We start from the raw sequence: 14,006 nt of genomic DNA on the forward strand, positions 1-14,006 counted from the left end.
ATATAACGTGGTTATATAAAAGCACTTGTTTCTAGAAGAAAAATCAATTTTTGCAACTTGAGTTCAAAATTCCATGAATGAAATTTGACTAAAATTTTGAGTATGAATGAAAAAATTGTGTAATCAGTACAAAAGTTAAGATGACCTTCTCGATTGTGGTTCGGTAAAATGCCCAGCAATTTCGAACTGGCTTATATTCGAGGGTCGGCCTATTTTCGAGGAAATACGGTAGGCAAAACATAAAATACTAATCAAAAGACATTCTATTCCATTACATTGATGTTACATACAGGCTGGCGGGCCCTTGAACTCTTTTATTACAGTATATCCAGAATAACATAGAGCAAATTTCTGTTTGGGGCTCCTCAGATTTTTAACTGAAAGTAGCCATAGTCTATTTACTATTTATGGCACTGCTTATGGGGGATTCTATCAAAATTGAATCTGGGAGCTAAGAATAAAGTTTAGTGAAAAAAAATGATCAAGCCTCCTAGAATGGCTACAAATGCATCTCCCAGACAAAAATTCAACAAATTACTATACCGCTCAGAATAGACAATTTGACGATTCTCAGAAAAACATTGATTATTGATTTTTTAGAAAAAATTTGGGAGGAGAGGATTCATTTGTTGCTTCAGAGTGCAGATCGATGTAAATAGCAAGAAGCTGTTGTATTGATGGTCAGGGTGCATTCCATTTACTTAAGCCCAAAAATCTTCGGCGTACACTCAGGTTTTGATGTCAGCTCAATTTATGAGCTGAAGAGTGTTGTGAACTCTTATTTAGAGGTATTTTTCAATTTTTTTAGCCTATGGAGCAAAACTTATTGAAAGCATTTACATTTCGCAGTATTTTCGACTGCCTATCGCAAAGAGGTGATTAGAAATTCTGACCAACTTAGAGTTTAAAATCAATGCGTTGAAACTGCTGGAACGTTAGAAAGAAAAAATTAAGAGAAACTATGAAAAGACCGAAGAAGCACCAGCTCAGCCAGAGAAGATAGTTAAGACGACCTGGGTAGAGCTCTATGTGTTCTACTCGTGTACGAAGTTCCTAGCCAAATATTTCAAGCCAACAATTCTGGCGCCCCCTTATCTCCAATTGCGCCCATATTCAGGGGGACCATGGCCCCCCTGGCCCCTTGCCACCACGCCACTGGGAAACATGACTTTTCAGGGCCTCCGACGAAGGGGGGGGGGCGGGGGGGCATGGTCCTCTCACTTTTTTGCAAAACAGTAGAGCTTTTTTCAAAAACGTTTGTTGTGATTGTTATATTTTCTCTTGGCCCCTCCACTTTCCAACCTGCGTCGGAGCCCATGCTTTTCAATCGCGTTTATTTCTTAATTCGAGCTTAGCTCCATTTTTGTTGTACTGTCCCCTTCGTCCGTGTTTTGCCAGAAGCTGGGATTGTTCGGCTATGCTTTGCGTTCTGACAATCTGACACTAGTCTTTTCTCTCTGTTCATTCTTAGCAAATAACAAGCAAATCATATTTCGCACCCTCAAACAACTTGGTTGCGAAAATGCGGTGCAAAGCATACTCCTGTAGATTCGACAAACCATTATTTCATTTTGTGGGTTCGAATTCTTGCGAATGCTGTGATGATGTTGTGCCCAATAGTCTGAAATTGGCTTTTTAATTACATTTTATATTTTACAATCTTAAGTAAAGATATTAATTCCTCTTTTGGGGATATTTTCGGATATTTGCGTAAGTACATTATACAATTTCATTGTTGAACAGGAGCATGCGGTATATTCACAAGTCGTACCAAGTTTTGTTAGGGTTTTGTTGGCAGGCAATCAGCCATTTCTATGGACGACCGTGGGTGCGTAACCGTCCAAAATAATATGGTTCATTCTGTTCCCATTGCTGCCCTCTTTGATCAGGAAAAGTGCCCTAGAGAATACGGCAATCCCCAGCGGAACATCTGCTTTCGCTATTGAACGACCATCTTGGTTTTCGCCTTGCTGGGAAATTTATTACATTCTTTTGTATCTCTCAGTCTGATGAGGTAATTACAAATTTGGATATCTGCTAGGTGTGGACTCATTAACTTTTGGTGATAACTGGGTGCATATGTTCAAATTGCTTTTATAAAAGCGTTTCTATAATTAGTCTTCTGACGACACACAAAAGAGGAATTTGCCACAGTAATCACAAAAAACAGTTTCACCTCGTGCTTGCTCCATTATTAGCTCTCTGAATATTATCGCGCTTTGTACGTGAGTTAAGGCTAAATTTGTATTCTGTTTCTTTCATTGCCCTCACGGGGTGGACCTATTTGTAATTTTAAAGATTGACTTTGTTAAATGTTTTTCTTTTGGATGTTTGTATTGTATGTGAAAACAAGAGGTTGTAGGTATAGCAAAAACACCTCAACTGCTTCACTACACTGCCTGTCTATTTTGGCATGTGATGCTTCATCTCTCTCTGTTTCTACTGCGTGTTGTATTAGGTACCAGCACCCAGGGTATAACACTGAGGGTGATAGTCAGATTGACGCATTTATTTTCTGGTATGCTTTATAAAAACATTATACTGCATAACAATATTATATAACATTATATATCTGGAAATATTTCTAGAAGGCGCCTGACGCTGGTTTGAATTAAGGAAGCTGCGTTATACCTTACTTGCAAGAATCTTAAGTCAGATTGAAGCAAAGGTCGTAAAAGTGACTGAGGTCTTTGCAGAAAATTCCTGAAAACAAGTATTGGGCATAGAGTAGAGATCTATGCTTGTGCATCAGCCCAATGCCTTAACATCACCTTGCTTCTTTTGTTCTATAGAAAAGGTTCCAGGTTTGGTTCATATGCTGTAGAATGAGAAATTTTGAGAATTGCTACAAGAGCAGCTGATATTAAATGATATGCCAAGAGGATCTGTTAGTATTACAGTTTAAATGGACTTTTGTTCCCAATATTTTGATAATCTTCCATCGTATTTATCTATGAACCTTGTTTTTATCTAGGAATGTATAGCCAGTGCCCCAGTCTATAATTGTAGTTGTGGAAAACATTAAACAGATGCTGCAGACTTGAACATTTGAGTCAATGTAATAACTCACGGACCTGCTTGTTTTAAGCTTGTATTCAACATATCTTGTCGTTTATTTTGCAAATAATCCGATTAACATGTGAATGCCGATTCTAAAACTGCAAAAGAACGTGAAGATGGCAATCAAACACAGCGTCGTAAGAGCACGGTGAATAGAAACTACAGGTTGCTGAGGATCTATTAAATGAAATTTATCAATGAAAATCGTCAATGGAATTGGAATAAAGTTTGATTCATAAACGCGCGAAGGGTCAATTCAATTTAATCAATGGCAGCTGGAAACATTCGCTGCAACCTGTTGTGAGTCATTCAATCTCGCAATCAATAATGCCCAGCACGTCAGTATCAATGCAACTCGCACTTACAAAGCCCAGAGTGTGCTTTTGTCTTGCTCTAGCACGCGGCCTAACCGCAGCCTGATGACATATGCGTAGTTTGGAGGCCCGGGCTTGTTTCAAATTGTTTCACTGCTTTTAAGTTTTTGCTTTTCTAATGTCATTTCTTGCCGCACCAAGTACTGCGAGAACTTGAAGCTGTTTGACATAAACGGGCATTAATCCTTTGCGCGCCGTCACCGTTACCATATCAATTTGCCTTTTTCTGCTGCAAACCAGGTTGCGTAATTTTCGCGCTGCCATTCATGAAATATTCATTGATATAGGTGCCTTGAATTGATTATTGGACTTGCTTTTTTCTACAATAATCACGTGGCCTGTGCTTTGGGCATGAAATCTTGCACATAAGTTGAAGAATGTTGATTTAAGGTGAAAACCCATCTGTTCTTGTGAACACAATGCACACAGGTGGAAGGCCTTGGATTCGAACCTGAAAAAAGTTCACGGTCTCTACGGTGGAATCAATACAGAAGGTGCGCTTATTCACCCACCTTTCAATGCAAGTTGTTTAACAATATGGAAAACAAAGTTGAAGCACATTTTCTCAAATTTCCGCCTTATTTCGAAAATCGAAAATTGTTTCGAGTTTTGTCGCAAAAATGTAGAGCACAGATTCTAACGATTCTCGATTCGAAATACGGATTATCTTATTTCTATGTTAACATTGCTAATTTTTCGAATTCGTAACAAGTTCACTATGATGTATACCTAGGCATAAAGTTTTATTCGAAAGTCTCTATCGGCTTACAGTTACAAATTAATGAATATTTCCAAATGTCACACTGTGCTTTCCAATTTGTGTCACTGAGAGCAAGGTAATTTTTGTATGGATTAAAATACTTTTGGTCAAGCCCCCTCACTCCTCTCCGCATTGGCAGTCCCTGGTAGGTCATAAACATTTCCAGTGGCTTTATCTCTCCTATCTCATTGTTACTTTATCCAGGGTTTCCTTGCAGGAGTTCAAGTCTAGCTTGACTTCGCAAAGGATTCTGGTATGGACCAATGTGCCAGGCCAAGATTTTGTTGGCTATCGTAGTCTATATATATACCGCGAATAAGTAAAGTGTTTTTAAAAGCTATTAAAATTTGCATGAAAAGATTCCTCATATTGCTGGCCAAAGTAAAGATTCCTCGTATTCAATAAACAGTAGCCTGTATCGTATAGCTCTGAACACATTTATGATAGGTTTAAGCAGGTGCTTTTCTTTTTAAAAAAAAATTTGGCTGTTTGTTTTATTTCTCTCTGGACACCGAACACAATCAACCCATTTGATGCCGTTATTACAAAGTTGATTCTCGGAACCGTTCTTGGAAATGTTTAAATTGTACTGTGTAGCTCTTTGTGAATTTTAAAACAATAAAAGCTTCTTTGAACCTTCACTTTGAAACCATTCATTTACACCTCTGTTTCTTCGTCTTTTCTGTTCAGCATCAGGGATTCATATATCATGCAAACTTTGTGGTGTGGCACGAATGCATATTAGTCGTGCTTGTTTTTGAAAGGGCATAAACATAAAAACAGGTTTTTCAGATGTTTTAAAATAGGATGAGTTTCAGATCAAAGCATCAGCGATAACATATTACGAAGCAAATGCCAGTTTTTACCGTAACTTTGTAATATTTTGTATTTTTCCCTTCAATAGAAAATATTTGGCACTCTTATGGCGCTAACCTAACCAAGGTTTTTGTTTCGATTTTGTGTATAATAATTTTTGGTAAGTTTGGTTTTCCTTTCAAAAACTGCCTCTGCGTTCTTATGCCTGCAGTGCTTCGTTTTCTTCGTGGGGAATCTTGAACTGTTTTCAACGAGGGCTACAAATTTCATAGCAAATATTTATAGAAAATGTAGCTTTTCAATGACCAGTTAATATAATTGTTTTTTTCAAACATTTTTTTAGTAATTTTTACGACTGTTATCATATCATTTCAGCTTCTCTCGTTAAAGAATCCTTTGATTTTGATTTATCAGAATTTGCTGATTTTGAAATGGGGGTAGATTGACAGTGGAGCAGGGACTTTTTCAAATACTAACTAGGCGATTGCCCCTCCAGCCCCAGTGACTTTCTTTTAAACAAAAGGCTATTATCCTTCTCTTTATATAAACAAAGGCTTGTCCCCACAGCTAATTTCCCATCGACAGTGGAGGTACACTGGTTCCTTGGAAGTATAACAATGCCTATTCGTTTTGAAGGTAGCATAGCTTTGGGAAGTTGGACTCCTGCTTTCAATACCCCATTACGAAAGCACCTTCGATTCTGACGCAGGTTTGGCAAGTTTATTCGTTCGGAAATAACTTTCAAGCGATCAAAGCTTTACTTGAAGTTTCTAAGAAACTTTCAAACTTCTTGGAAGTATCTAAGTTCGTTTGATGGTCTTTGAAATTCTTATTTGTCGATACATGCACAGGCAACACCTGGACTTTGATGTTAGGTTATCAGGGACTGGCCTAGTGGTACAATCAAATCACTTCCAAAAGCCTTGGAACACTAACGTAGGCTCTCAAAGGCAAATTCAGCCACCCTCTCTCCCCCTAGGAACAATGTTGCTTTACTAAAGATAAAAAAGAGGCTATGGAGTATACCTTTTCTTGTGGCCTGTTTGATATTTTTCTATACTTTCAACGTTGTTTTTTTGGGGGGAGGAGGGGGACGGAAGCAGAAGTATTCGGGAAAACAAATGAAAAATCGAAAAGCACAGCGCAAAGTGTTGGGTGTTCCAAGTACTTTTGGCAGTGATTGTAGGCTCACTTGAATCCTCATTGCATATTGGCTTTTAGCCGGAGTTTGTTGCTCAAGTCCTATCACATCTTATTGCAATTAATGACATGTTTGAATATTGTTGTCCTAGGACACCCTTCCGTTGATTTGGTTAAAGTTCAAGATCCATTCATAAAAGATGAACAATCTAAACTGAAACCATAAAGGAGTGGTTGGTTAGGCCTAACCTGCTCATATTTTGTCACTGTTTACCGCGGTTGCTATGAAAATAGCAAACAACTGCAGTTCTTGGTTTCGGCCTTTCTTTGAAGAAACCTGACAAATTTTGAAAGAACTGTTCAGTCATCGGCAAGTGAAAGCTAGGAGGCTAACAAGGGCTCAGTCCCCTTTTTAATTCCCAGACGATATCAAGTCTTTAGTTCTTGTTATTCTGTTCATAGCACCCTATCCCTGGTCTCCGGGTGTGGTAGATACCGTTCTTTTGTATTTTGCCTCGATTCAATATAAACACCATTGTGGTGATTGTAAAAGCTTATTTGTTTTACTTTGCATGTTGAAGAAATGCTATTTCTCCTTGACGTTGCGCGTTATCCCTTGCGATTGCAGTTATTTGCTGGCCTTGATATGATATATTTTATCTTCATCTCATAGCTAATTATCCAAAAAAATTTGTAAGTCTGAGACTGCGAGTTTCTCAATAGGCTTTGTCTTCGTGTAACAAAGTTTAGAGAACATTTCTACATTTTGTTGCAGATTTGAGTACTGGGAATTTTTTTTAAAGTGTTTAAGGTTCCAAGCTGTTTTCAGAGAAATCTCAGGTAATCCAAAAAGGCTATTCCTTACCAATGTGTTTTGCAGGTTTCCGTGTTTGTCGCGCAGTTTTCCTTATAAATAAACGTTTATTCGAAGATACTCTAAAATCCGCTGACTCTGCATTTCTTGCATACATGCATTCGCTAAGTGGAAAGATACGGGCATTTCGAGGGCAGGTTTAGGGTGCCAATTCATCTGAGGCCATGTACAGTATAAAACAAAGCTTTTTTATCTAAGATGATGAAACTTTAAAGCTAAACATATTTTACCATGATGATCAACGGTCTGCCAGATCGAAAGAGGAACATGAAGTTCTGTGAAAGCCGTCGTCATGGGCATAACAAGAGGCAAAACATTGAGTGAGACACTCCTGGCTAATCCTAATTTGCCGTTACGCTACTTTCCAACATTAATTTTCTTTCGCGTAATTATACTTTGCCGTTATTTGTATGTTACAGAACATTTAAAGAATCAAAGTGAAAAATTTTGTTGATGTGACGTTAAGGTCGCATGTACTGGCAGGGCATAGCTCCCAAGAAACGAAACAAGCCCTTTTAATGTCATGACGTAACTACTGTGCACGCAAGATGTCGTAAATTTCGCCCAACATGGCAGGTTCAGATTTGCCCGTTTGCGGAGAATTTTCCAACAATAGGACAATAGGCTTTTGGTGATGCGCCCTTACATGTTTCGAATAAAAACAAATAATGCACTTTGAATTGAGGTCTCGAGGGCAACATGACTCACTTAGATCCAGGGGAATTACTTATCGCAAAATCCTACCTTTCTTAGAATTTGCCAAGATCTGCTTCAAATAGCGAATTCGTTTGGTTTGCGTTGCGTTATTCCTTTCGATTTAATGTCAAAAAGCGCCGTTTAAGTGCTTGCTTGCTGCATTGTTGAGACAAATTATTTTGCTTTTTAGAGATTCCACAGGAAGAACAATTTCAATCAAGGTTAGATTTTTTACTCGCTTCCTTGTGATTGTGGGGGCTTCGATTACTTGGGATATTTGATGATTGGCATAGTCAGACTTGTTCGATAAATGCATTTTCCTCATCTCCCCCCTGCAGTGACCTCTCCTTAATTCCGTTCCGTCTAAATCCTGATTTAAATCTTGAAGGGGCTCTTTGTTACTCGTCGTGTTTATATTTTTCTTCCAACTATAAAATGAACCCGTTTATTGAAAACCTATCTACCTCTCTGATGTTATACTACGAAAGGGGTAAAGGGCTGTTATTTGACGCTAACCCGCTAGCTTTTCAACATCGTTTAACTCCAAACGTGGCAAACCTAGCGTCGTCAAACATGACTCAAGCAGGACCCGGCCTACCTTTCTCCACCCACCTGGAAACCATTCTTTGGAATTTAATGCATAATCATGACGACATAAAATTGCAATTATAATCACAGTCCTCGTTCCTCGTAACTTCCTTTATGTATAACATTAATGGGGTACACGGTATCCTGAACCATCACGGAAAAGGATTCACCCACGTGGTCAATTTTGGCGCCCATGTGAGCATCCTTTCAGGCTCTACACTCGCCTTCTGATTGGTTTATTCAAATTCTAAACCAATGAGCTTCCATATTCAGATCACATGATGTCATATGCGCGTGACTCCTTGTTTTGTTGTTTTTCAGCTCAGTTACAAAAATTTGCGTCGAAAGTTAAAGACGATCGAGTGCGATAGACTTGGTTTGTAAAGCTAAAATGAGCCTAGAAGCTTTGCTCGAAGCTGCCAAGATACTTCAAGACCAGGATAGAGGTACTGAAGAAAATTTATCGATATTTTACTAGGTGCAAACCGGTTGTCGTATTTGCAGCCACGAGTCTTGCACATCAAGTCGGTAACGGAAAGGAACGTCTCTCAAAAGAGAAGAACGTCGACGTTTTCGTTTGTGTTCTGCTTTGGAAAGACAAACTCTTTACATTGTGACCCTGATAAACAGCTCAAATCTATTTGATAGTTTTCTCAAATTATCATACATTTCAACGGAGCCCTCTGAATATTTGAGTTCAGCCATTTTATTGCATTGTCGTATCTGCTTACCTTGTAGGTAGTCTGTATCCACCACCTCACAAATTCAGAGAAAGAAAAGGTACAAGAAGGTCACAAACTTATCGGTAAGTGATTTATCGGATATAGCAAGCTTTTTGCTTCAATTTATGTCACATTTATACCATACCGGCTTTATTATATCTCAACGCTATGTTGAAAGAGCCTCCGTGTAGGCCGCTTCCCTGCTGCCACCGGTTGTATAAAACTTTATGATGATAAGCTGTTTGTGCCATGTTGTTGCCAGTTATTGTATAGAAGGAATGTCTTCTTCAATGCAAAGTTTTTGAAATGCAATTTCTATATTTTCAATTTTGTTGCACGTGGAAGCTCAACCGGGTAATTCACCAATGCAAATGATTTGTGTGTTTAACAATACGCCCTTCGTTTGACCAAAAAAAATTTAAACAGAATTTAGATTATTGTATTTGTAATTTTTTTCTTTAATTATTTTAGTTTCTTACATATCTCAAAAGTCTTGAAAAATTGAAAATTTGCATATGATTTCAAATTTTTGACACAAAATTTTTTCTCAGGTGCTTATAATTCCCTTGCTGTGATTTTATTTTCAGCTGTAGTTCCTTTTTCCTATCCGTTAATTCAAAGTCTTTGTTTTTGTCCAGAACCAGCCCTTGTAATATTGTTTTCACCAGAATTTCTTTGAAATAAAAAGATATCGTAATAAGTATTGAGTAGAAATCGTGATGTGTTTTTGTTATTTACAGGGCAACACACAACCAGCTTGAAAAAAACAGGTATTTATTTGCTTTTGTTGTAATCTCCCCTAGTTTTGTTGCAGATTTTCTCGTCTTTTCGTGCCAGTGGTTTTTTATCCTTCTGATTTTTATTAGGAACGGTCTGCGCCTACAACAAACAAAGCATCCCAACAATTCCGCCACGTGCATTGCTAGTTAGTTGGTCGCCCAGCACGTGGAATTTCAAGCTTTTAGCGACTAGCTTTTTTATAAACCGAGTGCACATTGAATGAAAGCTGCATAGATGCAGATGTTTTTAATTGAGATTTTTCTCTTATTTCTTTGCGTATAACTTGTCTTTTCTTGATGCCAAGACCGAAACATGAAAAAAAATTCCCGGCATCACAAGCAGCTTTCTCGTCCAACCGAAAAATAACAATGAATGTAAAAAGCAGCCTGTGTTTTTATGTATGATGAAGTCAAGGACTTAACAGTTTCTTTTTTTTATCGTGACCTTTCTGTTTATGAAGGTCAGTCTTAAAACCGTGACTTTTTTCTAGACGTGCACACTTGAGAGACTGTTTGACATCGCTAAGAGATCTTGTTCCAACATCGCCTGATCAAACTAAAGCGACTACTTTGAGTCTTCTTCAAAGTGCAAAGCAATATATTAAAGTAAGTGACAACGAAAGCCGATATTATTTATTGATTTTTGCATATTTTGAGCAGTGATGTTCTCCAGGAAACGTTTGAATATACAAGGTATATTTCCTTGGTCTTTCCTGGGCATAAACAACTTGGGCCTTGACACGTGATAAGCCATGAGTAAAGGGAAGCTGGAAGAATGAAAAACAACTGTATGCTTGAGTAAGCATTGTAAAATTTTGCGGAAAGATAATTTGAATGAGAAGGGTTTCTAAAAACCACTATTATTAAATGATGCTTTGTGCAGTTTCACAAAGACTGTTGCGCGAAATAACTGTAGCTTTCTTGAGAGCGAGAGGACAAACTATATGATTCAAAATGCGCGTGACTTTAATATTTTCTTTTTCTGTGGCATTTATGTCTTCTAAAATGGAGTATCAGAAGGCCATTTCCGAACTAAAGCCAGGTGTCCATTTAAGTCAGGTCGCCATGTGCATGATTTCGACTCGGTGAGATCACTTGAGTTCACTTGACAGGTTGCTATGCAACCTTTTCCACCAATCAAGAATCGTTACAACCTGTTCTATTGTGCAAGGGAAATCCCTCAATTCAAAGTTGCATGTGGGTGTTGTGGTCTGTTGCTATAATAAGTGATTCATTGCAAAATGAAACAGTTTTTGTCATACATGGCTTCCCCAGGCATGGATATTTTCATTTTATTTTGTTTTTCAAAGTTATTTTGTTTTTCATTTTATTTTGTATTTTATAATTTATACAAGTTACAATGAAATTATTATTACAGCTGAAATGATTTTAGATTTTAGTTTTAATTTCCTTGAATTTCCTCTGGTTTTTCTTGGGGCATTGATGGCGTGTCCAATGATCTTTACTTATGCTTTTTCATGTGGTGACAAATAATATGTCTTTATATCTTTGTATTTGTTGTTTCAGAAATTTGTCTTGGAATTAGGGTCTTGTTTTGCCTTTTCTATTTCTTGTGTTCCCATATAGAAAATTTTTGCTGAAATGTTTCCAGCAAATTTCTGTCTGCACAGCCATTTCATACATATCTTCTCCACGCAAACCTCCTTTTAATCAGTTCCTTTCATACAAACATAGTTATTATTTTTTTATAACATTGTAGATTTGGTGTGCACTACCAAATTTTGGAATACAGTCCCACATCATCTTTCCCTTTGAGACTTTCCCTTGCAAATTTTCAGATACAAAATACATTCAACTTAGTACAATTCTTCAAGTTCAAAATAATTTTAAAAATACATATTGTCAATAATTTTAAGATGGCTGTCTTGCAAAATAGCTTTATGGCATTAAAAGACAAATTAATGAAGTCAAAGAATGTGTATGAATTAGGCATGTTTTGTCAAGTTAGTACTTTTATGAGTGTGTTTGATTTTTTATTCAGGTTCTTGAAGTACATGATAAAGAAGCCCAAATAATTAAGAAAAGACTATATGGAGAACAGCAAAAACTGAGACGAAAATTAAGTACTTTATTATCTGGGTCATCCCCTGAGGAGACCCCATCTAAGGTGCGGAAATTGGACACTGATGAAATAGATGTGGAAAATGATGATGAAACAGGCTATGGATCTGGTGACGACCGAAGCAGCACAGATAGCTCTGGAAGTCATTAGCAATGTTGTCCTGGGTAACCTCTTTTTAAATGGCAAGATTTAAAATTCCCAAAGCTACTTATAATTGTACATATGATGCACAAAATAACAGACAATGTATCAGTCTCAAAGTCAACTGTAGGAATTTTAATTATTAGATTGGTACCAAGACTTGTTGCAAAATTGTAGGATTATACAGTCATTAGTTTAGTAATAATTTTGAACCAAGTTTAAGAGGGTTTATATTTGAAGGTCGCAGAAGCTTAAAAATAATTTTTATTATTTGCAAGTATCAATACAGGCAAGAAATCAATGTTTATTTACAAATTTCAAAAATTTTCTGAAACTTCTGTTGTTTTCAAGTGCATGCACACTGCTGCAAGTGACCTTCAAATTGCTCCTCTCCTCGTATTTGACAGAAAAATTGCAATTATTTTAAGTTTCATTATTCTGGTTGCTAAGGATGTTGCTCACAATATTTCTAACCACACAGAAGTATTTACAGTTGAAAAGAAAGCTGCAATTTTCAATCAATTTCTTCTGGTACCAGTTTAGCTGCATGGTGCTTTATTGTATTCCACATCTGATGATATAGTTCATTAAGCCTCTAAGCTGCCAGAATTTGCATTTGTTTTCCATTTAGGCTTTGACTAGATCTGTCAATTAATCATTTTTGGCTTTTGTTTATTCCGAGCTTCTTGATATCTCTGATATTTTGCTGGTTATTTCTCACATTCCTTGGGGTACCATAGCGATAAGAAATACTTTGAGTCATGATCCAATGTCCTGCACAAAGTTTAGATTCCCACTGTTTATAACATTTTTAAAATTATCCTTCCATATTTGTATAATATTGTGTACATTAATGCCTGTGGATGGATATATTGGTTAGTTTAATTTTGCCTGCTAGAGTTTCAGGGGGAAGTTCAAACTGCAATTTTTTGTATTTAGAACTGTATTTTTGTTAATAGGAAATTAGATGAAAATAACAGACTATCTCGTAAATACAAACTGTTTTAAAACTGCACTACAAAGTCTCTCAGATGGAGCTGGACCTCATCATTAAGATTTCCATTAATGCTATACATAGTCAACTCAGGTTGTGTTCTAACAAGCACATAATTTGTAAAGTTCCTTATTCCCCCTCATTTAGTAATATGGCCAGTGTTTCCTATTGTCGTTTCGATATGTTCGTTTCATGAGAGCATTACTAATTTGTATCTTTGATCAAGCACGATAGTATAATGATGAATTTGTGTTCAGTAACTTATATGAATATAGTAGCATAACACCGTTATTTCAGTCTTGTAACGATTTTGCGAATTCCAAAAATGGAGTTTAATGTTCTGGCAAAGAACGTTGTATCTTTAGATGGACATTTTTGTTGTCACTTAATGGGTCTTGATGTATTAATATCACAAACTTAATTTATGCGAATCTGATGTTAAATAGCCCACACTTGTAGAAAGGCCGTTCGAAAAGGGCTTTGTCATTGTGAATAGTAAGTAAATCGTATGTGTATTGAAGCAGATTGCATTTGGTATGTTCAATTTCATTTTGCCATTTTGTGTTTCTTTGTTCTACTCTTGACAGAGATCTCTAATAGAGGATAATGCTTTTCTGCAGACTTTCTTTACTCAGAACATTACTGTGTCATTAATGGTTACCTCTTTGGCCTAATTGAAGTTGAAAAATTGTCTTTAGAATCGACCCTAGACAATTTGCAAAGTGCATTACTTGTATTAGAAAGCTGATATACATAGGCTATGCAGATGTTGTTTCGAGGTTGGTGTTTTGTCTCAGATGCCATTTGGCCTCTCTCTATTAAAAAGCCCTCGTTGCTTCTCTAATGCAGCAAATGATAGTAAACCTATTAGTGCTTTGCTGTATGTTGTCACAGTGCCATCCCGGTTTGTTTAAGTATATCACTGATTTAAGCCTAAACGGCCTGACGGAGATGTTTTCATCCACTTGATGATCGTGCT

General features: G+C 37.0%; 1 protein-coding gene across 1 annotated transcript; it reads left to right on the plus strand.

The window, feature by feature from the left end:
• The first annotated feature begins 7,734 nt into the window (after positions 1-7,734).
• On the plus strand, positions 7,735-13,576 carry LOC135696542 (max dimerization protein 3). The gene is made up of 6 exons (XM_065215962.2): positions 7,735-7,941; positions 8,630-8,754; positions 9,047-9,113; positions 9,771-9,800; positions 10,301-10,415; positions 11,812-13,576. Exons 2-6 carry the CDS (start codon positions 8,700-8,702, stop codon positions 12,040-12,042), a joined length of 498 nt encoding a protein of 165 aa, XP_065072034.1. The 5' UTR covers positions 7,735-7,941; positions 8,630-8,699; the 3' UTR covers positions 12,043-13,576.
• Positions 13,577-14,006: the final 430 nt, after the last annotated feature.

This window comes from Rhopilema esculentum, chromosome 14 (genome assembly GCF_057945365.1).
Source record: "Rhopilema esculentum isolate cy_ngs chromosome 14, ASM5794536v1, whole genome shotgun sequence".
Classification (NCBI taxonomy): Eukaryota; Metazoa; Cnidaria; class Scyphozoa; order Rhizostomeae; family Rhizostomatidae; genus Rhopilema; species Rhopilema esculentum.

Bases quoted from the DNA above. Each gene is read 5' to 3' on its own strand.
- LOC135696542 (XM_065215962.2), top strand. From the start codon at position 8,700: ATGAGCCTAGAAGCTTTGCTCGAAGCTGCCAAGATACTTCAAGACCAG. The intron at 8,755-9,046 runs GTACTGAAGAAA...CTTACCTTGTAG, and splicing joins ACTTCAAGACCAGGATAGAG to GTAGTCTGTATCCACCACCT. The intron at 9,114-9,770 runs GTAAGTGATTTA...TGTTATTTACAG, and splicing joins AGAAGGTCACAAACTTATCG to GGCAACACACAACCAGCTTG.